This window comes from Capra hircus, chromosome 5 (genome assembly GCF_001704415.2).
Source record: "Capra hircus breed San Clemente chromosome 5, ASM170441v1, whole genome shotgun sequence".
NCBI lineage: Eukaryota > Metazoa > Chordata > Mammalia > Artiodactyla > Bovidae > Capra > Capra hircus.
This window is the reverse complement of record NC_030812.1, coordinates 27629693-27654596: the sequence shown is the minus strand read 5'-3', so window position 1 is coordinate 27654596 and position 24904 is coordinate 27629693. Positions and strand designations below refer to the sequence as shown.

Below are 24904 nucleotides of genomic sequence, written 5' to 3'. Positions count from 1 at the left end.
TTCCTACTCATCCTGTGCAGAACCGGCTACATAATTTGTAGGGCCCAGTACAAAATGAAAATGCTAGGCTTTCTGTTCAAACATGAGTAAGAATTCTAAGATGGCAACAGCAGAGCATTAAACCCAGTGTAGGGCACTGTGGGTCTGCACAGGTTAGACACCCACAAAGTCGGCTCTGCCCTAGTGTCAGAAGCAATGCTTGAACTCAGTACTCAGCTGATCCTGAAAGGCCAGGTTGTTCAATCCCCTGCCTTCATGCCAGGCCCACATCTCCTGCATGGTGAGAATCTCCTTGAGAGGTCACCCCCACCTACCCTTCCTAGGATCTCTGGGCCTCAGCTTTACACACTGCTGGGAAATCCTTCTAAATGTCTAAATATAAGTCTTAGCCCTTCAGGCCTGTTTCCTTTTGTTCTGTCCTCACTGAATATAAGGAACAGCTGGTCCTTTTGAGTAATTAATTCTTGTAGACTTGGACACAGTCTGTAATTCCTTTTCCCTTTCCTCATTGGGCTGAGTCTCCAGCGCTTTTTCCAACTCTGCATCCCTCCTCTGATGTCTTCCCCAGGGAGAGGAAGTACAGAGTCCCCAAGAAGCCCCAAAGAACACAAAGTCCAGAAGGTTCCATGCTCTGGAGAGATGGGGAGACTCAGGCACTGAGGAACAGCCGTTCCCCCCACCCTACCCCCCCGCTTCGGACCCTGACTTCCTCCTCCAAACCCTTCTCTCCTTTTATCTGTTTCAAGAGCTCTTCCTAGCCCCCCATCCCCCAACTCTCCCCAGCGGTGCTCAGTTCATCTCCATGTTTCTGTTCTCCGTGTGTGTTTCAGACTGAATGCTTCCCTTGGGGGAACCCCCACTTCCATCTCCCAGGACAGACATCGCTGGGTTGGGATTGAGAAGGGTTTATCAGAAGCCATAGCAAGGTGAGAGTGGGTATGAAGGATGGACACCAGCCACACTCCCAGTTCTCTAGCTAATAGAGTGCCGAAGCAGCTGCTATAATCTGAAAGAGTAGATACTGTAATCCCATAGTACTTCCTATTGGCTGCAGGACACAGTTCTGCCCTGACACTGAAGTTTGGGTGTGCCTTGGTTCTGGAATTCACAATGCTTGCAAGCTGTGAAGCTGCTGTGGGTGGGGCTGGGGAGGGTTTCAGCGGAGGAAGTGAGGTCAGTCAACAATTGATGCCTGTCTGAGCCTTTAGTCATTGTCTCCCCCAGCCTCTATTCCTGTCAAAGGGTGTGTGTGTGGAGGGGGTGGCTGGAGATGTCCTGGCCCATCTTACAGAATCCCCATATTAGAGCAAGACACCTTAGAAGTCTGTTCTGCTTCTAACACCCATGTCTTTCCACCTAACTCTGAGGCCATCTTCTCCCCAGCCTTTCATTCATTAACTTAATTATACTCTCTGATGGAGGGCTTAGCCAGCCTGTGTCAGTCTCATTCAGCTAGTGCCTTTGCTATGAGCCAAGATAAGCATCACGTCCCTTCATTCTCCCAGCAACCATATGAGACCAGAACTGTTTATTATGCCCATTTAGCAGATGGGAGACTGAGGGTTAGAATTAGGAGAGGTGTCACGTGTCTAGGGTTACACAACTAGTCCGGATTCAGATTTCAGAGTCTTTGTGGATAATCTAGAGGCTAGGGATAAAGTGGGCTTCCCTGGTAGCTCAGACACTAAAAAATCGGCCTGCAATACTGGAGACCTGGCTTCCATCCCTGGGTTGGGAAGATTCCCTGGAGGAGGGCATGGCAGCCCACTCCATTATTCTTTGCCTGGAGAATCCCCATGGACAGAGGAGGCTGCAGTCTAGGGGGTGGCAAAGAATCAGACATGACTGAGCAACTAAGCACAGCATAGGGATAAAGTGGAGTGCTGCCTTCAAGGTGTTCACAGTGGTTGCTCTGATCCCTGGGAAGGCCATTAGGAGGAAGGGTTTGCTTCTCTCTCTGGGAGAAGCCATTCTACTCCCCTCCCTAACGCATCTTTTCCACCTTGTCCCTGCAATGTCCCCAGGGAGCTGGGGCTCCCCACATCTAGAGGTCCATTTGGTGGGGTGAAGGGCCAGCCTAGAAGGGGGCAGTCCAAGGCCTCTCACTCCATTCTGGCCGCCCCTGGTGGGAAGAGGTGTCCCTGTCACTGAGCTGCGCTGCCTCCGAAAGGACTCAGGCCGGTCACCACTGACCCACAGCTGCCGCTTCTGGGCCTGTTTGCCCTGCGCTGAGCGCTGCGCAGATAGAGGCTGCTGAAGAGGGGAGGGAATAAGAGGGGGTGAAGGGGCCCCGGGGAGGAGGCTGAAGGAGTTGGACGATGTAGGGAATCTCGGAGGGAGGGGGACAGAGGGCGGAGCCAAAATATTTCAGGCTGCTAGCCCCAAAGTCTGCCCTTGCTGCTGAGCCTCGTAGGCACGCAGAGGATCCGGAGTCGTGGGTGGGAAGACAGGTAACTTCTGTCCATCTGCCCTCCCCGCATGTCCTTCCCTCGGTGCCTCCTTCTCGTCAGGGGTTCCCCGGCATCCCTCAGCGGCTCCAGGCGGGAGGGGAGCCTCCAACTCCACCCCTCCCCAGGCCGGTCGACGGAGGGTGCCTCGCATCCGGGCTGTGGCCCCGATGGCTCTGGGCCTGGACCCCACGAGACCCCCTGCAGCCCGAGGCCAAGGCCCGCCCCCTCGGGGAGGCGGATGTGGGAGGCTGGAGGCGGGGGCGCGGCCTTGATCCCCGGGCAGGGGCAGCCGAGGGGGAGGCCGCCCTAGGGGTCTGCTGCTGCGGGCAAGGGAGGGTCCGGCTCTGAGCCCTGGCTAGGGGCGAGCGGGCGGCCGTCGGCTAGCTGGGCAATAGGAAACGGTTTATTAGGAGGGAGTGGTGGAGCCGGGCCAGGCAGGAAGACGCTGGAATAAGAAACATTTTTGCTCCGGCCCCTTTCCCAGTCCCCGGAGTCCGCTGCGCCAGCCGCGCTGAGCGAGCCCCTCCCCGGCCCCAGCCCCGCCTGGGGCCGCGCCCGGACCTCGGACCCCTGCCCGCTGTCCAGCGCCCGTCGTGTGACCGCGGCCGCCGCCGGGGAGGGGAGGAGGCCGCCTGCTGCACGTCCGCGCCCCGCCGACCGCAAGGCAGGCCCAGAGGTGAGTCGAAGTCCGGTGAGGGGGGCAGCTGACCCCCACCCCAATGGGCCCTTTGCCACGGCAGATCCTAGAGAGACCCTCAGAGCGGTGGCCGTAGGGTCAGTCCCAGCTCCTCGTAGGGCAAGCTGCCCCTCGCCCTCCGCGAACATCTGCCCATCACCCCACCTAAGACTACAGCGGATTGGATTGAACCTGAACTGGGATTCAGAAAACTTTGTTCCTGGGGCCACTTAGCTTCGCTGTTTTCCCATCCTCATCCATAAAATGGGCAGAAGGATACCCACCCTGCTTCACTTATGGAGAAGGGGTCACATGTCCTTCCAGGCTCCTGGCTTGACCTGGGGGTGGGTGTCCACTTCCAGCGCTGTTGAGCCCCTCCATGAGGCCCATCTTTCCCAGAGCAGCCCTTGCAGGTCTTGCTACAGGAATCTGACACTCTGGCCCCTTCCCCCAAACCTCACCTCCAGCCCTGTATGGTCACATAGCCCCCATGCCATGGACTTCTTTCAGGATCCAAGTCAAAGGGGATCCCACTCTTCCTCCAGTCTGGGGCCCCAGATTTTCAGTCTGCCCCGGAGGCCAGTGCTGTTATGACCGCCTGTGAACTGGTCACTCACCCTCTCTTTTCTTTTCTAAGGACAGGGGGATAGTGGACAGTAGCTCTCACCCTCTCTATATGGGCAGCTTCTGGCTAAGTCAACGTCTGTCTGACATCCCTGACCTCTGACTGTTTATTTGTCCTTTCATTCTATCAGGTGGTTAAAAACAGCCTCTATTTATTGAGTACTTACTATGTGGACACTTAGGTATAATACATTTTTGTCAAGTAATCCTGGCTGCAACCTAGAACAAGAGGTGTTATCATGTCCATCCTATAGAAGAGGAAAGAGATTCAGATGTGAGTCATTTGTCCAAAGCTCCACGGATAGTTGGGTTTTTAGTAACTTTTGTTAAGCGCTTATGGTATACCACTTAGTACACTTATACCTATGAAATGAGCACTATTATAATTTTTTTATGTTATTTATTTGCCTATGTTGGGTCTTAATTGTGGGCACATGGGATCTTTTCGTTGAGGCACGTGAACTCGTTGTGGTGGACTCTAGAGCCCGTGGGCTCAGTAGCTGTGGTGAGTGGACTTAGTTGTTCAGAGGCATGTGGGATCTTAGTTCCCGGACCAGGGATTGAATCTGTGTCCCCTCCATTGCAAGGCAGATTCTCAAACGCTGTACCACCAGGAAAGTCTTGAAATGAGCACTGTTATTATTCTCATTTTTTATAGGGGGTCTTAAGCTTCGGAAAGTTTAAGGAACTTGCCCTAACTCTCACAGCCCTAAGTGGTAGAAGCAGGATTTGAACCTGGGTCTGTATGATCCAGTGACGACAACCTGACCGCTGTCCTACACTGTGCTGCCTTTGCATTCCGTCTGAGATCCTAAACTCCCTACCTGATGCTCCATCCCAGTCCAGTACTGTGAAGGGTTAATGAAGTGATGCAGAGGAAAGTGCTTTGTGATGGTAAGGGGCCACCCAGCATGAGCAGTTCAGTCTGGTCCTCTGCTGTGTGGGTAAGACCTGTTGATGTACAGAGAAAGGCACTTGGAGCCCCAGGACAGTACTGCTGTGCTGAGAAACTGCTACTCATGGGAGCTCATTAAATCAGTCCCTCAGGTGTGCTGGGAAGAAGGAAACTGACCTCCACCTTCTGAGCACATCCTTCCTCTGGTTCTCCCCACCTAAGACTAAGGCTATAGCACATAGATGATTTCTAGACAAACGCATGTTGGGTGCCAGGCGATGACAGTTGTAGTCTGTTAATACAACCCCCACTTGCTCTTTTTCCTCCTTTGAGGGACCGATCTAACACCAAGCAACTGCAGAAATTAAATGACCAAGTGAGGATGTATTACCAGCAATTTAAGTCGATCAAGACACACATGGTGATTCTGGGCAAGAAACCTAACATCCCCCAGCTTCCGTTTCCCTATTAGATTGTCGTGAGGATTAAATGAGATCATCCATCAAAGTTCAGTACTTAGCACATAAGCAGTACTCAGAGAAGGCTAACTCATTACTAAGAATTTCACAGTGGATAAGTTAATGTTTGAAGTTAGTCTAGCATTTGTGATTTCTGGCTAAAAACTGTGATGCTTCTGTCAGCAGGAGATCATTCAAGAAGTTTTGTTAGGTGGGAAAGGAGTCCACCAGTCCCCAGGAGTCTGTCTGTGCTGGAGTCAGGTGTCAGGGCGCATTATGCCGGGTCAGCTCTGAGTTGGGACTGATCTGGACTCAGCACCCTCCTGTACTGAATCTTACTCTGAGCCCAGGAAAAAACTGGACAGTCACAGCTTTCCTTCACTGCATTCCCAGTTTTAGACCAGAGGCAGATTCTGCAAATGCTGCCAAGCCCTCCCTGCACTGTTCCTGGGCCCCAGAGGCTGGAGATGGCCTGAACAAAGCCCATACCCCACCCTCTCTCTGCAGCATCTCCAAGTCCTTGGCTCCAGTGTTTAGCCTTTTCTGTCCCTTCTCCAGTGGAAGCAGATGGGGGAGAGGTCCCTGGATGGGAATTAGAATCCCTGCCCTCTGTACTCCACTCCAGCATGGAGTTGAATAGGACCCAGTTCAAAGTGTGGTACCCACACAAACTGATCTGAATTCCCTGGGGAAATTTTTTTTAATGCATGTTTCTTACTGGTCCCAGTGGACTGAACCAGAATCTGGAGCAGGAGTGAGACCAAAAAGAGTGCATTTCTAATGAAGCACTTGAGATGATTCTGCTGCTTAATAGTGTAGTGAGAGGGTGCACCAGAGCACAGAGAAGAGAAAGCATGGGGAGAGGATTCTAGAAGGATGCGGGCTATCATCCTTATTGTTACCCACTTTTTCCTGCTTGCTTCATCCCCTCTCCTTCAGCTGCTTTCTGAGCAAAGACTGCCAAGGACGGATTCCCGCCCTTACCCCAGTGAGCAAAGCCAGCTTGTCTGGGGTTCCTTCTCCGGCCACCAGTCCCACTGCAGAGTGTTTGCCAGAGTCCCCACTGTATTGCGGGAGGGGCATGAGACAGGAGGTCAGGCAGAGGCTGGGGACACAGCTGCAGCAGACCAGGGCTCTGTTTCCTCCCCCAGCCCTGGGCCTCTGGGGCAGAGGAAGCCCAGGCAGGAAGACCAGAGCTGCCACCAGCCAGCGAGGCCCACGAAGCACCCCCCACCCCCCAGTCATCCTGCCCTCAGAGTCTCAGCATCATGGATCTTCATTTGGCATCATTCTTAGACTAGGGGCCTTCTGCAGCCCATATGGCCCTATGCCCAGCCCTCCAGCCTTACCATGTTACACCAGAAGACAGTTTTCTTTCCTCATGTCTGCTACCCCTACCTGGGCATTCTGTCCCCAGGCACACATCTGCTACTCTCCACCATTCAGAAAGTTCTTCTTGCTGTCTGATCTCAGTCCTTTTTGCTGCAGCCTCAGTCCTAATCTTTTCATTCTAAGTCTTTGAGAGATGAAGATGGAGGTCACTTCTGAAGCACTAGCTGGTCTGGGACTTGAGATGGGACTGTCATAGACCAGAATTACTCCCCTAATAATCCCCACCAAACTTTTGGAAAAATTCAATCTTAACCAACAACAGAAGGTCAAACATTCAATGTCTAAGTATGTTTCACTTCCCTTCCACATCACTGGCCCTACCCCCCACTCTTTCCCAGGACCTCAAGGACAGAGAGAAGCAGGGGAGTGGCTCAGAGAGGACATCGTATAGTCTAATGACGGTGCAGGGAGGTTCCTTAGAGACAGTGCGGCCTGGCTCTGTCCAGGCTTGGTGTGGCTGATACAACCTCAGACATGGGCCGGCACCCCAGATTGGGATAAGGAGCAGAAGCAGCACTGGACTGGGCGTCTGGACACCTGGGTTTTACTCCTACTGCTGCCACTGAACCCCATTTGACCTTGGACAAGCCTCCTCTCCTGGCTGAGCCTTGACCCCCATCTTCTCTGAAATAAGGAACTGGGCTCTGTGATTCACAGGGTGAATGAGGATTCCGTCATGGGGGTGTCCCAGCCCCAGGTGGCTCCTGCAGACCCTGTAGCGACTCCAGCCTGCCCTGAGACCATGTCCTGAGCTCCCTGCTGTGCGTGACTCCTGCCTGTTCTATCCAAACCCCAATCTAAACAATCTTGATTCCTGTTCCCAGCTTGGCGGGACCCTGAATGGCAGGAAGTGAAGACAGGAGCCTGTTTATGTTTGAGGCAGCCAGGCCTGGGGGGGGGGGTGGCGCACTGGGAAAGGGGTGGGCAGGGGTGGAGGCTGGGAAGGGGTGGGCAAGGGACAGGGACAGACAGGGGTGGGGTACTGCTGAAGAGATGCTCCTTGCACCCCAGCCCCACGCTCTCTGCGCCCTCCAGTCTGCACTCAGCGGCAGGACAGCTGGGAGTCCCCCAAGCTCTCACTCACTTAAACATGGCTCCCCACCCTTTACCCCTAACAGGATGGTTTCCATGGGGAAGTGAACCAGGACTTCCCCTGCAGGCCCCGCCCCAAAGCCAGATGCAGGGAGGAGGCCTCCCTGCCTCCCCCCCCACAAAAAAAAAAAAAAAATCTCCCAGCAATTTCCTCTGGGTGGGAGGGACCCACAGTCAGTGGCTGAAAACACTGAGGGTAATCACATTTCATAGATGTTATTGCACCCCTTCTCCTCTCCAGGGATCATGACCTTGAACCTTCCCAGGAGAAGGCTTCTGATGCTACTGATGGCCTTGGGCCTGACCCAGGGTGAGTACTGGGGAAGCAGGTAGGGAACAGGGGCCTGAGGGGATAAAGAAAGGGCTGCCTGGGCTCAGCTCTTGTTGGGCTGAGTCTGAGGAGCTGGGAGGAGAGGGACTGGGGAGACAGGGTGCAGTGAGACTGAGCTGTCAGCTACCCTAACCCTCCTGTGCTAGCTTCTTGATCCAGACCAATAGGCTGGAGCTCTTTCAGACTCCAGGGTGGGAACATGTGTATGGAGATTCAGACAGTGGGGCTGTTGGCAGAGGGGCCTGGTAGAGCTCTCAGCATTGGGGCTGGGGGCCTGCTGCGCCTGGAACTTGGAGGAGAGGTCCAAGGATCAGGGAAGGGAGAGAAGCCTGGTTCTCACGGTGGCAGCTGCCCCTGGTGGGGATATGTCACTAGAGGGAAGGCTGAGGATGGAACTAAAGGACTGGGACCTCAAAGGGCTGGTTTGAGAGCTCAGAAGGGAGGGGGCAGTTGGGCAGACTTAGGGGTTAGGCTCCTCCTGGAGAGCTGGGCCCAGAGTGGCTGAGCTTCTAGTGTGTCCCTCAGGTGACCCCTTGAAACCCTCTCGGGGCCCACTGGTGACCTGCACGTGTGAGAACCCACATTGCAAGGGGCCTACCTGCCAGGGGTCCTGGTGTACAGTTGTGCTGGTGTGGGAGGACGGACACCTCCGGGAATACCGGGGCTGCGGGAACATGCACCCAGAGGTCTGTAGGGCGCGCCCCACGGAGTTCGTCAACCACTACTGCTGCTACAGCCCCCTCTGCAACCACAACGTGTCCCTGGTGCTAGAAGGTACGTCCGGCTGCCCTGGAAACCCCTGCTGGGCTTCTCTGACTCTGCCCTCCCTGCCCTGCTTGCCTCTCAGGCTCTGGCCTGGGGGGTGGGGGAGGCAGGGCCCCGGGGTCTGACTGGCAGAGCGGAAGGTGGGGGGCATCCGGCCTGGTGGAAGCTGGGCCTCAGTATCCCTCTTCCGCCAGCCACCCAGACTCCTCCGGAGCAGCCGCAAGGAGATGGCCAGCTGCCTCTGATCCTGGGCCCCGTGCTGGCCTTGCTAGTACTCGTAGTCCTGGGTGCCCTGGGCCTGTGGCATGTCCGGCGGAGGAAGGAGAAGCAGCGGGGCGCGAACAGTGAGCTGGGCGAGTCCAGCCTCATCCTGAAGCCGTCTGAGCAGGGGGACAGCATGTTGGGGGTGCGGGCCTCGGGGAACCTGGGACACCGGGTGGTGGGGGGTAGACAGGAGCCACAGAGTCAGAGGGGGCACAGAGTGGCAGGTGGCTGAGAAAGGCACGTGGCAGGCACTCAGATTTGGCTGGCACTGGGCGGGAGGGGTTTGTGAGTGAGAAGTGTGGCGAGATGAGGCAGTGGGGCCCAGGCTGAGGACAGGGAAATGGGTTTGGTGGGTGGGGCCTGCCCCTCAGTGGCCTCTCGGTACTCCCAGGACCTCCTGGACAGTAGCTGTACCACGGGCAGTGGCTCAGGGCTCCCGTTCCTGGTGCAGAGGACAGTGGCTCGACAGGTCGCCCTGGTGGAGTGTGTGGGTGAGCAGTGGGTGAGCTCAGGGGATGGGGACCAAGTGCTCCCACTGAGCTTGGAGGGGTGAGGGAGTCATAGGTGGGCCCAGGCCTGGGTCAGAACAGGAATTCTGCCAGTCAGGGAGGGGGTTGGAGACGGGGCAGTGCCTGATCCTTGGCCAGGAGCTGGGGTGGAACAAGAGGCAAATGGAGGTGGCCTGCCAGAGGCGCGTGGGTCTGAATTCAGTTAAACAGAATCTTCAGAGATTCTGCAGTCGAAGCCAGGGCAGCAATGGGAGGGGGGCCTCTTCTGAGGGTGACTGTGCCCAAGGGCTCTGTGTGTTCAGTATGTGACCCTCTCCCTCCTCTCTGGTTGCTGGATCAGGAAAGGGCCGCTACGGCGAGGTGTGGCGGGGCCTGTGGCATGGTGAGAGCGTAGCGGTCAAGATCTTCTCCTCCAGAGATGAGCAGTCCTGGTTCCGGGAGACTGAGATCTACAACACGGTGCTGCTCAGACACGACAACATCCTAGGCAAGCGGGGATGGGGCAGGGAGCGCTGGGCCCGACCCGGGGTTCTCGTTGCCCTGCCCCATCACCCGGCCTCTGGACGCTGACCTAACCTTGAAGGACTCCCAGCTGCGCTCGGCCCCAGCTTCTGACTCCAGCTTCCTCTCTGCCCTAAGCCAGACCAGCCTCCACCCCATTCCCAGCTTTGCCCTGACCTCTCCATCCTGTCTCCCCAGCCCCGACCCTGCCCGGTCCAGCCTCCTTCATCCCTAGCCCCGCGGTGAGCCACCTGATCCTCCGCCCACAGGCTTTATTGCCTCCGACATGACTTCCCGCAACTCGAGCACGCAGCTGTGGCTCATCACGCACTACCACGAGCACGGCTCGCTCTACGACTTTCTGCAGAGGCAGACGCTGGAGCCTCAGCTGGCCCTGAAGCTAGCCGTGTCCGCGGCCTGCGGCCTGGCGCACCTGCACGTGGAGATCTTCGGCACGCAGGGCAAACCGGCCATCGCGCACCGCGACCTCAAGAGCCGCAACGTGCTGGTCAAGAGCAACCTGCAGTGCTGCATCGCCGACCTGGGTGAGCGCGGAGGGCGGGCCTCTGACCGGCGTGGAGTCCGAGCGCCCGCCCTCTCCACGCGGTTCTGCCTTCGCCTGCTTGGATGCCTGGCTTCAGTGGCCTGACTGGCCGAATTAAAACTCACAGGGGTGTGGGGGTGTGTGTATACACACTGGCTCTTTAAAACTTACAGACGTGTGTATGTTCTCATCTCACCTCCTGTGCGTATGTGTGTGTGTGTACACTGATTGGCACTTTAAAACTTACAGGCATGTGTGTGTGTGTGTGTTCTCGTCTCACCTCCACAAGAACCCCACACCCCACCAGCGGCCTTAACAGTATTTTCAAGCCCAGACTCCTTCCACCACTTCAGCCAGGCTCCAGGTGTGGGGAGAAAGGGGCAGGGAGCCAGCAACCTGGGTTCTCATCCCGGCTTTGCTGAGCACATTGCTCGCTGTCACCGTGCGCTGGGATTCAGTTCTGAAATATATGCCCGCCTTGCCTACTCGCATCTCACCGGATTCCTGCGCCTAGAGCGCGCCACGCAGGCCAAGTATGACAGGGACAGTTATTCTCCCTGTGGCTGCTGGCTCCCAGCCCAGCTCAGGGCGGGCTCCAGTTGCTGGCCCCTCTGTGTCCTGCCGTCTGTCGCCCTCTCACCTCACGCCGGGATTCCAGCCTCCCCAGGGCCGCCCTGTCTGTGGGCCCGGGTGAGCAGCAGCAGTGACAGGCCCGGTGCCCACAGGCCTGGCTGTGATGCACTCCCAGGGCAGCGATTACCTGGACATTGGCAACAACCCTCGAGTGGGCACCAAGCGGTACATGGCCCCCGAGGTGCTGGAAGAGCAGATCCGAACCGACTGCTTCGAATCCTACAAGTGGACGGACATCTGGGCCTTTGGCCTGGTGCTGTGGGAGATCACCCGCCGGACCATTGTCAACGGTGAGCCTCCGGCACCCCCCTGCACAGGGTGGGACGGGGAACAGGGCCAGAGGACACCCAGGCAGACAGGTGGGAGGCGGGGCTTCCTGTCTCGCCGGGCCATGGCCTGAGGGGCTTGTGGTCAGACCTTCCAAATTCCCTTTCCTGTCACTCACCAGCTGGCTCAGCTGAGCGACCTTTGCAGGTTCATCTGAGTCTGATTCTGGCTGCGAAATCTCGGGTAATTGGTAACAACAGAAATATTAATAGCAGCTAACATTTATTGAGTTTCAGGACGTGCCAGATGTCATGCTGTGTACATGTATTATCCCACTGAATTGTCCTGTGTTGGCAGGGAGGTGGTATGCTTTAGTGGTTAAGAGCAACGGAGGGAAATCAGACTAAGTTCAGTGCCTGATTTTTGCCATGTGCGAAGTACTTTACTTTTCTGTGCCTCAGTTTCCTCAATTGTAAAACGAGAAGAGAAATAATTCCCAGCTGTTGAGATAATCCAAATAAGGTAATCAGGGCAGTATCTGGAACTGTTGTGGAGTTCAGTAAATATTGGTGGCAATTGTCGTAATGACAAATACATGACAGAGCAGCACCCCCATTTTACAGGTGGGGGGACTGAGGCACAGAATCACAGCTGGCTAGCGGGCAGCCAGTCTGAAACCAGGCACTTTGACTCTCAGGACCAGTGCTCTTTATTACTGTGGTACTTCCACCTCTTTGGTCCTTGTTCCCACAGAAATGCAGGATGTAATAGTGCCTGCACTTCCTGCTTATTGATGCCTTACTATTATTATTACTATTTTTCGCTGCACCGTGCGGCATGCAGTATCTTAGTTCCCTGACCAGAGATCGAACGAGTGCCCCCTGCACTGAGAGTGGAGTCTTAACCGCTGGACCACCAAGGAAGTCCCTCCTGCCTCATTATTATCACGGGTTCTACAGAGAACCGAAGCTCGGAGAGGAGCAGGCGCAGGGGCCTCATTCTTCACGGTCCCATAGAGGGCCTGCCCTGTGGCTGGTGCCCTCCCAGTCCTGGGGTGGATGGGTGCTGGGTGGTGCTCTGGACCAGGTAGGGAGGCTGGTCAGTCTTTGTGGAGGCTGTCCACAGAGAGGGGCTGCCAGGAGTCTTGACAGGTTGAGGACCACCCTCTTGCTGGGCTCAGCTTCAGACACAAACTCCAGAGGCTGGGGCTGGTATAGGGGCACCTGGAAGCAACCGAGGCCCCTTGGACCCAGCCACAGGCAGGAAAGGAAGGCTGGACCAGCCTGGGCTGAAGAGGAGGCTGATTGCAGACTCCTGGGGAGGAGGGAAGCTCTGTCAGCTCCACACAGATTCGCGGCGCATTATAAACACTGTAATCTGGTGTCAGCCCCGGCGCTGATTAAAGGCCCATTAGACACGCTCAGGCCTCTGCGCAGCACTGATTAGGGCTCAAGCAGCACGGGGGCCAGCCTGGACGCCCGCCACGGGGAGCACAGCTGGCTCGGGCTCTCCTGAGGCTGTGGCTGTTCTGTGTGGCTGCAGTCCCCAGCCTCGGGCTGGAAGAAGGGTGGGGCCTAAGGTGCTTTTCTAGGGTCTGGCCTCTTCTGCCTCAGTGACTGCCGCTCCACCAGCATCATCTTCAGAAAGATCCTGCTCAGGATGGCACACTTGGGATGATGAGGGGAGGGGGTACTGCTGGCTGAGGGGGTCAGCAGAGGCCTGGGCCACCGCTGAGAGTGAGTGGATGTGATCTGGACCTGGGTAAATCTCCTTCCCTTCGAAGATGTGTTTTCTTCCCCTTCTCCTCATTCTACATCCTTACCCAGCAGTCTGCCCCCCTCCCTCAAGTGTAGCTTGGAGGTCAAGAGCATGGGCTTTGGTAAGACTTCCTGGGCTTAACTCCTAGCTCTGTCACTTATTATCTGTGTGATTTTAGACAAGCTTCTTAACCTCTCTGGCCTGAATCTGGCCTGAATTTCTGTGTGTGTGTGTGTGGTGTGGTGTGCGTGTGCGTGTGCGTGTGCGCGTGCGTGCGTGTGCGTGTGCGCGTGTGCACGTGCTAAGTTGCTTCAGTCCTGTCCGGCTCTTTGCGACTCCATGGACTGTAGCCTTCCGGGCTCCTCTGTGCGTGGGGTTCTCCAGGCAAGAATCCTGGAGTGGGTTGCCACGCCCTCCTCCAGGGGGTCGTCCTGACCCAGGGACAGAACCCGAGTCTCTTTAGCCTCCTGCACTGGCAGATGTGTTCTTTACCACTAGTGTGACTTGGGAGCCCCCTCATTGCTTATAAAGTGGAGCTAATAGTCTTCCTCATCTGATAGGGTTGTTTTGTGAGGATCTAATGCCATACGGTTAGGACAGTGCCTGCCACATAGTAATTGCTCAGTAAACATTAGCTATTTTGGGGCATCTCTGATAGCTTGGGCCTGGAAGCAGTACCCAGACCCTGGGTGAGAGGCAGCTGTGGAAAGACTGGAACAAGATCTGTCCTATGAATGCAATGTGTTTAAGTCTTGACTCTGCCATTACAAGCTGTGTAACCTTGGGCTCAACTTCTCTGAGCATCAGTTTCTTCATCTGTAAAATGGGTGGTCAGTTTGCTGTGAAGACTAACAGGATTGTGCATTTTATAGCACAATGCCTGGCATATTTGGTAAGTGTAAGATAAATGGCAGTAATTATTGTTTATAAATATATTTATTATATTATGGTATCCCTCTCAGAGGTAGCATGGGCAGGCAGCTGGTTTCCTGGACCCTGGGACTAAGTGTGGGCAAGGCTCACTTCTGGGTGGTATGGGATGTGTTTGTGGTCCCAAGTTACTGTCCCATTGTCCTACATCCCTAGGCATCGTGGAGGACTACCGGCCACCCTTCTATGATGTGGTGCCCAATGACCCCAGCTTTGAGGACATGAAGAAGGTGGTGTGTGTTGACCAGCAGACCCCCACCATCCCCAACCGGCTGGCTGCAGACCCGGTGAGGCCCCTGGGGGTGCTGAGATGGTGTGGGGTGGTGGCTCAGCACTGGGGTTTCTGGGCTGAGGAACTCATGTCTGGCCTCTGCTTCCCCTGGGTAGGCTCTAGGGGAGAGATCCCAGGGGACCTCTCTGGGTACTCCCTCCCACATTCCTGCCTGTGGACCTCCAGAGACCCTCCAGTTATTCTGGGATTTTTTTTAGAATGTTTCACCTTGCCTGCAAAGACAGAGGTTCTCTGCTATTGTTTGCTGTGAAGTTAGTTGTTCTTTTTTCTCAAAGCACTCCACATACTTTGTATAGAATGCACATATATGTATATTTAGGCAAATATAGGCATACGCACACTTCTGTACAAACACACATGTACATACTCACAGGGGCACGCACATGCACACACATGCACACACATGCACACACTCACAGGTACACACACATGCACACACAGGTACACACACATGTACATACAGGTACACACACATGCATATATATACCAGACTGTTGGCCCCATGAAGACAGAGAAAAAGACCTTTTGTCTCTCTTGGCACTTTTCTCCTTGTTCCCTGTCACAGTGCCTGGCACACACTAGGTACTCAACCAATGTTTATGGAATGAATGACTGAACACTGACATGTGTATACATGTATATATACACAGACCCAAGTGAATTTCTGCACAACATTACAGAGCCACAAATAGCCACTCCTATGCACACACACATACAGTCCCTGCCAGGAACTGGCTTGAGTTCCAAGGCAGAGGTGAGGCTGGCTCACTCTGCGACCACTGAGCTTCTTGGACACATGCATTTTGAGGGCAGCACCTACCACCCAATCTCCCAGTGTCCACTGGACCAGGCCAGGGTTGGTGGAGGTACTGGGAGCCACTGCCTTCTGCAGTGGGGTCTGGCCTCAGGAGGGATTTGAGAGCCCCAAGGCCTGCAGGTGGTACTCACCGGAGGGTGTCCGTGAAGGCCTGAGTTCATCTTCTTTCCATCCTGCCTACCTTTCTCCATCCCCTTCCCACTCCACTCCCTTCCTCTTCCATTTTTGTCTTTCTTTTCTCATCCTTGCCCTGTTCACGCTATCTCCCTTTCACCACTGCTGTCTCTCCTCTCATTTTCGACACTCTCGTTTCCCTCTTCTTGACTTTTCTGTCCGCTTGGGCATCCTCCTTGCCTCTTCCTTTCCACGGTCCCTGACCCATGTCTCTACTTCCTCTCCTCTCCTTCACTCTCCCTCCCCCCAGGTCCTCTCAGGCCTGGCTCAGATGATGCGGGAGTGCTGGTACCCCAACCCTTCTGCCCGCCTCACTGCGCTGCGGATCAAGAAGACCCTACAGAAACTCAGCAATGGTCTCCAGAAGCCCAAAGCTATTCCCTAACCATGGGGCTGAAGCCTGACTCCCCTCTGCCTGCAGTGTCTGTGGGGTGGCTGGTGGATGGCAGCCTGCCTGAGTAGACGTTCTGTGAGTGTGTGTGCCGGAGAGGGGGTGCCCCTCTATGGGCAGCTGTGCCTGTCCAACTCGGCCCCCAGCCCATCCAGCCAAAAATACAGCTGGGCTGAAACCCGATCCCCCACTGTCTGGCCTGCTCCAGGCAGCAGGCTCTCTGCCGCCTGGCTCCCTCCCTACCTGCCATGCCCTGGACGCACCCCCTACCACCCTCAGGACAGGATGCAAGAGATCCCAGAGCCACAGTGGTCAAGCCAGGGAACCGTCCTGGGCCCAGAGCCTGGACCTGCACTTTACCCCCTGCCCTCTGTCAACCCCACTGCCTCACTGGAGCTGCCAGGGTGGCCCAGAGCCCTGTCCAGCCTTTAGCAGACACCCTGCCCTGCCAGGCTTCAGCCTCTGGCCCAAGCCCCAGACACCCAGGGCCCATCAGCTTTTCTCTGTGGGTTTGTATTTCAGCTCTAGGCCACCTTGGGCCCCTGTCTCCTAGACATGACCCCCCACACCCCCGCTGCCTCTGTCCTGCAGAGGTGGAGCCTGATCCTCAGCCCCTCCCCCACCCCTTCCTAGCTGAATTATTGTGACATGAAACCCAAGGAGTCTTACTGTGGGTGTGGCCAGTGCAGAAGTGGCAGGTCAGATGGGCAAGGCCCAAGACTTCCAGAATAAATGAGAGGATGTTGGGGCCAAGTGTGGCCGGGGAAAGGCCCATCTGGGAGTCAGGAGACCCAGAGTCTGGTCCGGGTGCTTACTCTATGTGACAAAAAGGAGGTCCTCCCTGTACCAGGACTTTTGTTTCTTCATCTCTATATCGAAAGGTTTCCTCCTGATGTCCTTAGAAGTTTTTTCAGCTCTAAAGTTCTTTGAAATATCAGCCTGTGTCAGAACTCTGTGCCTTGTACTCCTTATGCCCCAGCCCCTGGCAATTTGCCTCAAGATGGAAATTTGAAAATAACTTTATCTGAGGCCAAGAGTATCTGAAATGTTTCCTAGTCTAATTCTGCAAGCTCCAGTTCCTGTCTTAACCCACGCCTCTGGCCATCCTTGGGCTCAGACAACCCTGGGTCGTCCGGCAGGCAAATCAGCCACTCACATGCTCTGTGGCTTTACCTTCTCTCCCCAGGGCTGAGAGGGTCCGAGGGAGCTTCCTGCAGGGCATCCAAGGCTCAGAAAAAATCTGGCTCTAGCCAACAAACCTCCAGCACCCAGATTCTTCCCCCACGGGCCCCTGTGTGGCCTTCCTAGTCCCACATGTTTGGCCAGACCCCAGAGTATATGTGTCTAGGAAGAACCTGATGGCTGTAGAGAAACACATGGAAAGTTCAGCATTTGGAAATGACAAATTTTTGGTGTTCCAGGGTGTATGTCCATGCGCTGAGGAGGTTACCTGAGCCTTCAGTGGGTGGATGGGTGGAGGGCAGTTGGGTTGGAGGCAGGGCCTGAGGGTTGGGGGCTGAGGCTCTGGGCTCAGGTTAGGGAACACGACAGCCCCAAACTTGGGAAGACCTGGTCTCGCATCCCTCAGCTATGGCACGGCATGGAGAAGGACCCTCAGTTCTCCACAGGAGGTGAAGGAAACAGCCTCCTCCCCTCCTGCTGGAAACGCCCCAGCACAGCCTCCCTGGTCAGCTTCTCGAGTGTTCTTCCACCATCAGAGCAGCACTTTCCCAGGCTGCCTCCCAGCATTGTGCAAGGCCCAGAGGAGAAGCAGGAAGTGAAACTGGGTGAAACAGAAAGCTGCACGAACCTGCCAGGCTCCCACAACATTGCAGGGCACTTTGCTTCCTGGCAGAGTCATGTCTCCTGGGTCACTGAAACCCACCTAGACCAGGAATCCCCCTGAAGGATTTTCTCTCTACTGGACTTTGGGGGCAAAACGTCTCCTTGGGCTCCAAGCCAGAGACTGACCAAAGGCTGGAAAATCCCTAAGAAGAGAAAGTCTGAGGCAGGAGGCCAAGTGATGGGGGAGGGTTGAGAGAAGGGGCCAGAGTTGGGAGAACAGCTATGGCCAAAGTTGGAGACATTAGTGAAAGAAGTCGGCATAATGCTGCTGAGTTCAGGATGGTGTTCCAGGCTCAATATTACAGTCTCTTAGCCTGGAGGTACTGTTTGTGGGAGCGCTTAACTCCTGCTTAGCACATGAGTGAGTGAAAGTCGCTCAGTCATGTCCTACTGTTTGCAACCTCATGGACTCTACAGTCCATGGAATTCTCCAGGCCAGAATACTGGAGTGGGTAGTCATTCCCTTCTCCAGGAGATCTTACCAACCCAGGAATGGAACCAGGTCTCCCACATTGCAGGCAGATTCTTTACCAGCTGAAGCCCAAGAATACTGGAGTGGGTAGCCTGTCCCTTCTCCAGCAGATCTTCCTCGACCCAGGAACCGAACTGGGGTCTCCCGCATTGCAGGCAGATTCTTCACCAGCTGAAGCCCAAGAATACTGGAGTGGGTAGCCTGTCCCTTCTCCAGCAGATCTTCCCGACCCAGGAACCGAACTGGGGTCTCTTGCATTGCAGGCAGATTCTTTACCAGCTGAGCTATCAGGGAAGCCGCTTAGCATATAGTAGGTCCTCAATAAAGCATGGTTGAGTCCGGAGCTCTGGCTAAGTCTTCCCAGGTCGGTGCCTCTGGTTTCCTCTGGTTCGCCGAGGGAACAACAGGGCATGCAGAAGGAGATGGTCCCAGGGTATCCTGCCTGGGCTCTGCCCTGCAGAGAGAAGTCAAAGTTGCTGGAGGGGGCTGCTTGAACGCCAAGCTGCCGCCCAAATCTCTATTCCCACCGCCGGCTGGGATCAGCCCTCTCGCGGCGCCTCCGCACGCCCTCTGCTGGCTAAAGGGCGACCCAGCAGCCGCCTCCCTCCCCGCCCCGCGTTTGGGGCCGCGAGCTCTTCCCTGCCTGCGATCTTCTTAATGCCGCGCCCAGGCGGCAGTGTGCGTGCGCTTACCCATGCTTCTGTTCTGTAGGGACTGTCCCCCGAAAACCACATCTAGAAAGGAGCTGCGTCTTCACTCAGAGGCAGCTTGGACACGCCCGCCTGAATTCGTTGTTCTCAATTCCCTCTTTAAATGCCCACCCCTCCCTTCCCAGGAGTCACTCCTCATCCCCAGGATGGGAAAGTGACCGCCATCCTCGGGACCCACCTTGGCGTCCAGGGAGGCCTCAGAAAGCACCTCCCCCCACCCCCGAAATTGAGGGTGGGGACATACCATAGGGGAGGCAGGTACTGGAAGAAGCCAAGAGGTGACTCTTCCATTTGACTGCCCAGCCTAGGAAATCTGTGCCTTTGCAGTAGAGGCTCCCTTAGGGAATCACAGAACTGGGGTACCCTTACCAAAGGATGACCTCTCTTTTACCACGGAGGACCTCCCCTCCTCCTAGCAGCCCGCAAGGTGGCTCATGCCTGGAGCCTGCTGCTGACTCCAGAAGCCTTTGTCCATGGACCCCCACAGCGGACAGTGTGCTCTTTCCCAGAGGACCTTTTAAACCAGCTTGGAAAAGGAGAAAATGAGAGCGTTCTTTTCCCCTCCTGTCCCTGCCAGACCCTGATCCTTACATCCCACCTTGCTGTCCACATAACCGTTGACTATGGACAGAAATGCAGTGAGTACATTGCAGAAAAGAAATCACAAGACAGGCTGCAATCTGGGAAAGAAGAACCGGCCCATTGCCCTCCAGAGTTAGAAGGTCATGGCATCCAAGCCCCTGCCTCCATGTAGAGCCTCAGGGAACCTGCCTGCCTTTGAAAGAAGAAACTCCATCAACCTTTCCTCAGTTTTGTCCTGCTTTCCTGGGGGGACCCCAGGCTCTAATTTCCTTACCTATATAAAGAGGGAGGGGATCATCTAAGTGGTAAGGATGCTCCCTCAGCGGTGATAGTGTCTATAACATGCCCAAATGAGAGTGAAGCTTGTTTCCTGGAGCATGTGCTTTGATGACCACAACTTCCTCTGCCAAGCCCTTGTGGTACCCAGCTCTCCCTACTCTCGAAGTCACCATTCTCCCTCAGTCCTGGCTACATCTGCCCTCACAGAGGGTGGCTCTTCTTCCTCCAGAGCTTCACTCACATCAGGATTAACAGACCAACAGGCAGCAAATCTCCATGTCTATTCAGCCCTGGGGGTGGTGTGGAGGGGTGCATGTCCAGAGGGGGGACGGATGCTGACTGTGCAGCCGTCACTGTGGGTGGGCGACTCTTGGAATGAGCTGCTTCCACCAGGACCATATTCAGTTTGCTAGAAATAGAGACAGAGGGCTTCTTGACTTTGCATACGATTTGCATAATGTCATAGACACACAGTCTATTTTCAGGCAGCTTTCAGGTTAAAGTGTTGCCACTGCTGCCCTGCGGGGTGTCACGTCTGGATGAGTCTCTTCTCTGTTCTTTCTCACCCACCCACTCTTACTGACCTAGATCCCCGACTGCAGGAGCCAGTGGCAGGGTGGGGGGCAGACAGGTTGTCCGGGGAGACACAGGGGCAGGGCAAAAGGCACACTGGCATTGCCTTTGTTACCACCACCACCCAAAGCAGTGTGGAGCTTTTCAAGGGCAGCCGATAGGCAGAGGCAAGGAACGGGAAACAAGGTGGCTGGCTCATGCTCTGTTCTGCACAAACTGCTCCCGCCTCTTCTACCAGAACAGCCAGTTCCCATACCCTCGATTTAGTCTTCTGCCAGTTTGAAGGAAGACATCTAGATAAACCTGTTCCTCTCAGCCACCATAAAGCTTGGCTTGGCCCAGCTATCCCTCTTGGACATTTATTTTCATCAGTAAGATTTGATCTTAGCCTCCTGTGAAATCTGACCCTCATTCTGTCCCTCTCCTGGGAACCCCATCTGGGAGGCCAGTAAGCTAGTCTGATGATCAGTGTTTACAAAACACCTGGCACACAGTAGGAGGTCACTCAGTGCCAGAGTCCCCTTCCACTCCTTCCTCTAGAAGTCGGTGCCAAGCACCTAATTGTCCCAGGCCTACATGCCCAGAACGGGCACCATTCTCTGAGGGCGCAAGGCAAACAGAATGGAAGGGCCAGCTGGGGTGACTTACTAAGACGTCTATTGACCTTGGCACGTCCCTTGGCCCCTCAGCTAGGAAAGAGGGGGGTTGGTGGGTTTTAAGTGCAAGGGCAATTCTCATGTCACAGAGGGTGAGGGCCTAGGCTATGATCAGGGCCTGTCCGCTGTACTGTCTTACTGTGGACACCTAAGGATTCACCAGATGCCAAGGCAAGGAGCCTGGGAGACTTGCTGGGTCCTGGGAGTCATGAGGTCGCTCAGTCAGGCAGGCTGGACAGCAGCACCATACCACCCAGAGTTCCTGACCCCTGGCGCCCAGTCCCCCTGGACCTGCCTCGTCCCCTTAGGCAGGCGTTTCCTGTTGATAAGAAGCTTAGTCAACAAACACTGATAAAGAGATGAAAAAAGGAAATTGACAGGGCTTGGGTATAATGGGCATTTTTGTCTGCCTTTTCTACCCTTCCTCCTTCTTCCAGCACTCCTCCCCCACTGCTTCCCAGAACTAAGGCGAAAACAGGCCCCCCACCTCCACTATGGGCCCTGATTTGCAGTTTCCAGGAATTTAGCCTCACAGAGCCCTTAGAAGCAGGGCCTTGTTTGACCTGGGGGGCGTGGATTGCGGAGAGGCGGTAGGAGTTCAGAGGCAGGAAGCTCTGGGTGCTGCAAGGCCCCCAAGTCCAGGGAAAAGGGCAGTGGCAGCAGGAAGGAAGGACTGTCAGGCACAGGTTGCATCTACGACCTTCACTCTTCCCTTCTCCTCCTCCCCCCAGAGGCCTGGATCCAAGTCGTGCTTAGGTGGCTGCATAGTCTATAATTAGTGGATTTTCCATCATTTTGGTCTCGGGCTCATTACTGGAAAATCTCATTAATTTTGACTCTTCTAATTTGGAATCCTTCGGGACAAGAAGCTGGACTGATGTTTAGAAAAAGAAAACAAATAAGTTTGCAAAGTGGGTCCAACTGCCCTTCCTGGGTTTGGCTTTGTAAGCTCAGCTCGACAAAGGCCCTTTTCTCAAGCGCTCAGCCTGCAGTTAAGATGACCTGCCACCAGGCGGTTGAGGAGGCTTTGTCCTCATTAATGCAAGTAGTCATGGATCGTGGACAAGGGTGTTTTAAAGATTCGTACTCCATACTTCTTCCTTTCCCCTCAGAGAGATCGTTTCTTGATAGAACAGTTAGGCCAAAGTAAAGGAGTGAAACACATGGCTTTAAATGGCCAGTGTTTAAAAGAAAACCAACAGCCATCTACAACTTGAGGTCTTTCTCCTGAATTCGGAATTGTTTCCAGTCCTGGTTACACCTGACCAGGGCTTTCTCTTGGCTTCAGGCCCTCAAAGCTGTCAGTGTAATTCTGACCCGTGAGGGAAGGAGCAGTGTGGTGCCAAGGGTTTTATCCAAGTCCAGATTCTAGTTGGAATTTTTTTTTTGTAATTCAATGAATATATTCTAAATTGTATATGGAAAAATATAAACTCATGAAGAGCTAAGTCAGTATTCCCTTATTTTAGATTACTTTTTGCATAGGTTATATATTCACATTGTTAGGAAACAAAATTGAAATGACAGTGAAATGTCTCCTTCTCATCCTTGTTGCCCATCTGCCCAAGTTCCTTGAACCCCAAAGAAATGACTGGTTTTAGTTTCTTACGCTTCCGTCTCTCCAAAGTTTCTTTATATGGATTTAAGTGAATCTGAATATGGATCCTTGTCCTTTCCCATCTTTATACAAAAGTAACATTATATACACTACAAAACTCCTTGGTTTTTTTTTAACTTAATAATATGCCTTGAAGATCTTTCCATATCCAGCAGAGAGCTTTAAGATTCTTTCTTCATTTTTCTCCTTCTTCTCCTTCTTTTTCCTCTTTGCCTTCATCTTCTTCTTTTTAAAAACAGCGTGGTATTCTGCTGTTTGAATGTGCCATAATTAAACCAGTCCCCCATATTGGAAGTTTTGGTTGTTTCCAATTTAGGGCTACAGCAAACAAAGCCGCAATGACTAAACTTGTTTGTGTATCATTTTGCTTCATCAAACATACCCATAGGGTAAATTCTAAAAAGTGAAGTGCCTAGGTCAAACGATATATGAATTTGGCCAAGCCAGTTTTAAAATAGTGTGAAGAGTGGAGACTTGCTGTAGCAGATAATAAAACATGACAAGCCATAGTAATGGAAATAGTATAGTACCAGACGATGGACACACAGACAAATGGACAAGTGGAACATAATTAAGGGCTCAGAAAAGATCCATATACACTCGAGAACTGATATGTGATAAAGATGTCATCAAAATTTGGTGAAGAAGATAACTAAAGGGTATAGTGGCTTTTTTTCCAGGGGGAGTGATGAAAATCTTCTAAATTAATTGTGATAACTGTTATGCAATTCTGAGAATATACTAAAAGCCACTTTAAATGGGTGAATTATATGGTATATGAGTTATATCTCAATAAAGCTGTTGAAATATTAGTGAAGACAAAGATGGACTCCAAATGGATTAAGGGCCAAAATGAGAAAGGCAAAACCGTGAGGCTAATAAAAGAAAACGTAAGAGGACATCCTTGTAACTCAGGTATGGGGAAAGATTTAAACAAGACTCTTAAAAGACAAACTACAAAATGAAGAACTATATGGACATGATGACATCAGTACATTTTCAGAGATACACCATAAATTTAACATCAATGAATTAAGAAAACTAATAAATAAATGGCAGACCAAAAGAGATATTTCCAATCCCTGAAAAACTCTACAAGATATGAGAATGATATCTACAGTATATGAGAAACTTCTGCCAATCAACAAAAGTCAATTTTGAAAAATGGGCAAAAGACATGAAGAGTTTATTCACAGAAAAGGAAACCCAAATTTAAAAAAAAAGAAATGCTAAAACTCACTAGTGATCAGAGAAATGCATCTTCAAATGACATAAAACTAATATCTACCAAAATGGCAAAATTAGAAAAGTGAGTAATATCAAGTATTAGCAAGGAGATAAGGAAATAAAGAAACAAGGAAATGAGAATTCTTACTCACTTCTTGTAGAAGTCTAAACTGGTATAGCCTTTTAAGCATTTCTTAGTGAAAGTGGGTGTGCCCATGTGATTTGATCTCGTGATACCATCTTTGGGTCCATATCTCAGAGAAATTCTCATACAAGGCCACAGGGGACATGCACAGGATGCTTAACACTGTGGTGCTTGTGGTAGCGGGGAGCTGGAACCAACCTCGGTGTCCATTGCTGGAGGAACAGATAACTAAAATGTTGTGGATGAATGCGTGCGTGCTAAGTCACTTCAGTCGTGTCCAACTCTGTGCAACCCTATGGACTGTAGCCCTCCAGGCTCCTCTGTCTATGGGATTCTCCAGGCAAGAATACCGGAGTGGGTTGTCATGCTCTCCTCCAGGGGATCTTCCCGATGCAGGGATCAAATAGTTCAGGGTATTATGTCATTCATCAGATGGAACCAGATATACATACAGCAATATGGATAGATCTTTAAAATATAGAACTGATTGGCAGAAGAGAACAAGAGCTAGATCACAGTGCCTTTTATATAAATTTAGAATGCATAATAGAACTATCCTGTGATCCTGCAATCTCACTTCTAGGTATACATCCAAAGGAATTGAAATCAGAATTCCAAAGAGACCTCTGCGCTTCCGTGTTCATTGCAGCATTACTCACAATAGCCAAGGCATGAAGCAAACTAAATGTCTGTTGACAGATAAATGAACAAAGAAAACGTAGTATATACATACAAAGGAATATTATCCAGCCATTAATTTATTTTAATATTAATATTTAAACAGAAGGAAATCCTGCCATGTGCAACAATGTAGGTGAACACAGAGGATTGCATGCTAAGTGAAATAAGCCAGACACGGAAGGACAAATACTACAGGACACCGCTTACATGAGGACCCTAAAATAGTTAGACTCAGGACTTCCCTGGTGGTCCAGTGGCTAAGACTCCGTGCTCCCTATGCAGGGGGCCCGGGTTCAATTCCTGGTTAGGGAACTAGATCCCACATGCCACACTAAAAATCCCACATGCTGCAA

General features: G+C 53.1%; 1 protein-coding gene across 2 annotated transcripts; it reads left to right on the top strand.

Annotated features, from left to right (window-relative positions):
- Positions 2366 to 16802, top strand: ACVRL1 (activin A receptor like type 1). Of its 2 annotated transcripts, XM_018047740.1 has the most exons (11): positions 2366 to 2450; positions 2935 to 3126; positions 7829 to 7897; positions 8444 to 8692; positions 8878 to 9089; positions 9339 to 9438; positions 9797 to 9943; positions 10227 to 10502; positions 11227 to 11424; positions 14246 to 14376; positions 15623 to 16802. In XM_018047740.1, exons 3-11 carry the CDS (start codon positions 7834 to 7836, stop codon positions 15755 to 15757), a joined length of 1512 nt encoding a protein of 503 aa, XP_017903229.1. In that variant the 5' UTR covers positions 2366 to 2450; positions 2935 to 3126; positions 7829 to 7833; the 3' UTR covers positions 15758 to 16802. The 2 variants fall into 2 exon arrangements, with proteins under 2 accessions (XP_017903229.1, XP_017903228.1); XM_018047739.1 differs by lacking the exon at positions 2366 to 2450 and having other exon boundaries at positions 2693 to 3126.

What these genes read in the sequence shown, in the direction of transcription:
- ACVRL1 (XM_018047740.1), top strand. Translation starts at nt 7,834, where the DNA reads ATGACCTTGAACCTTCCCAGGAGAAGGCTTCTGATGCTACTGATGGCC. An exon ending in GTGCTGCATCGCCGACCTGG is followed by an intron (nt 10,503 to 11,226) that starts GTGAGCGCGGAG and finishes CGGTGCCCACAG; the next exon opens with GCCTGGCTGTGATGCACTCC. An exon ending in ACCGGCTGGCTGCAGACCCG is followed by an intron (nt 14,377 to 15,622) that starts GTGAGGCCCCTG and finishes CCCTCCCCCCAG; the next exon opens with GTCCTCTCAGGCCTGGCTCA.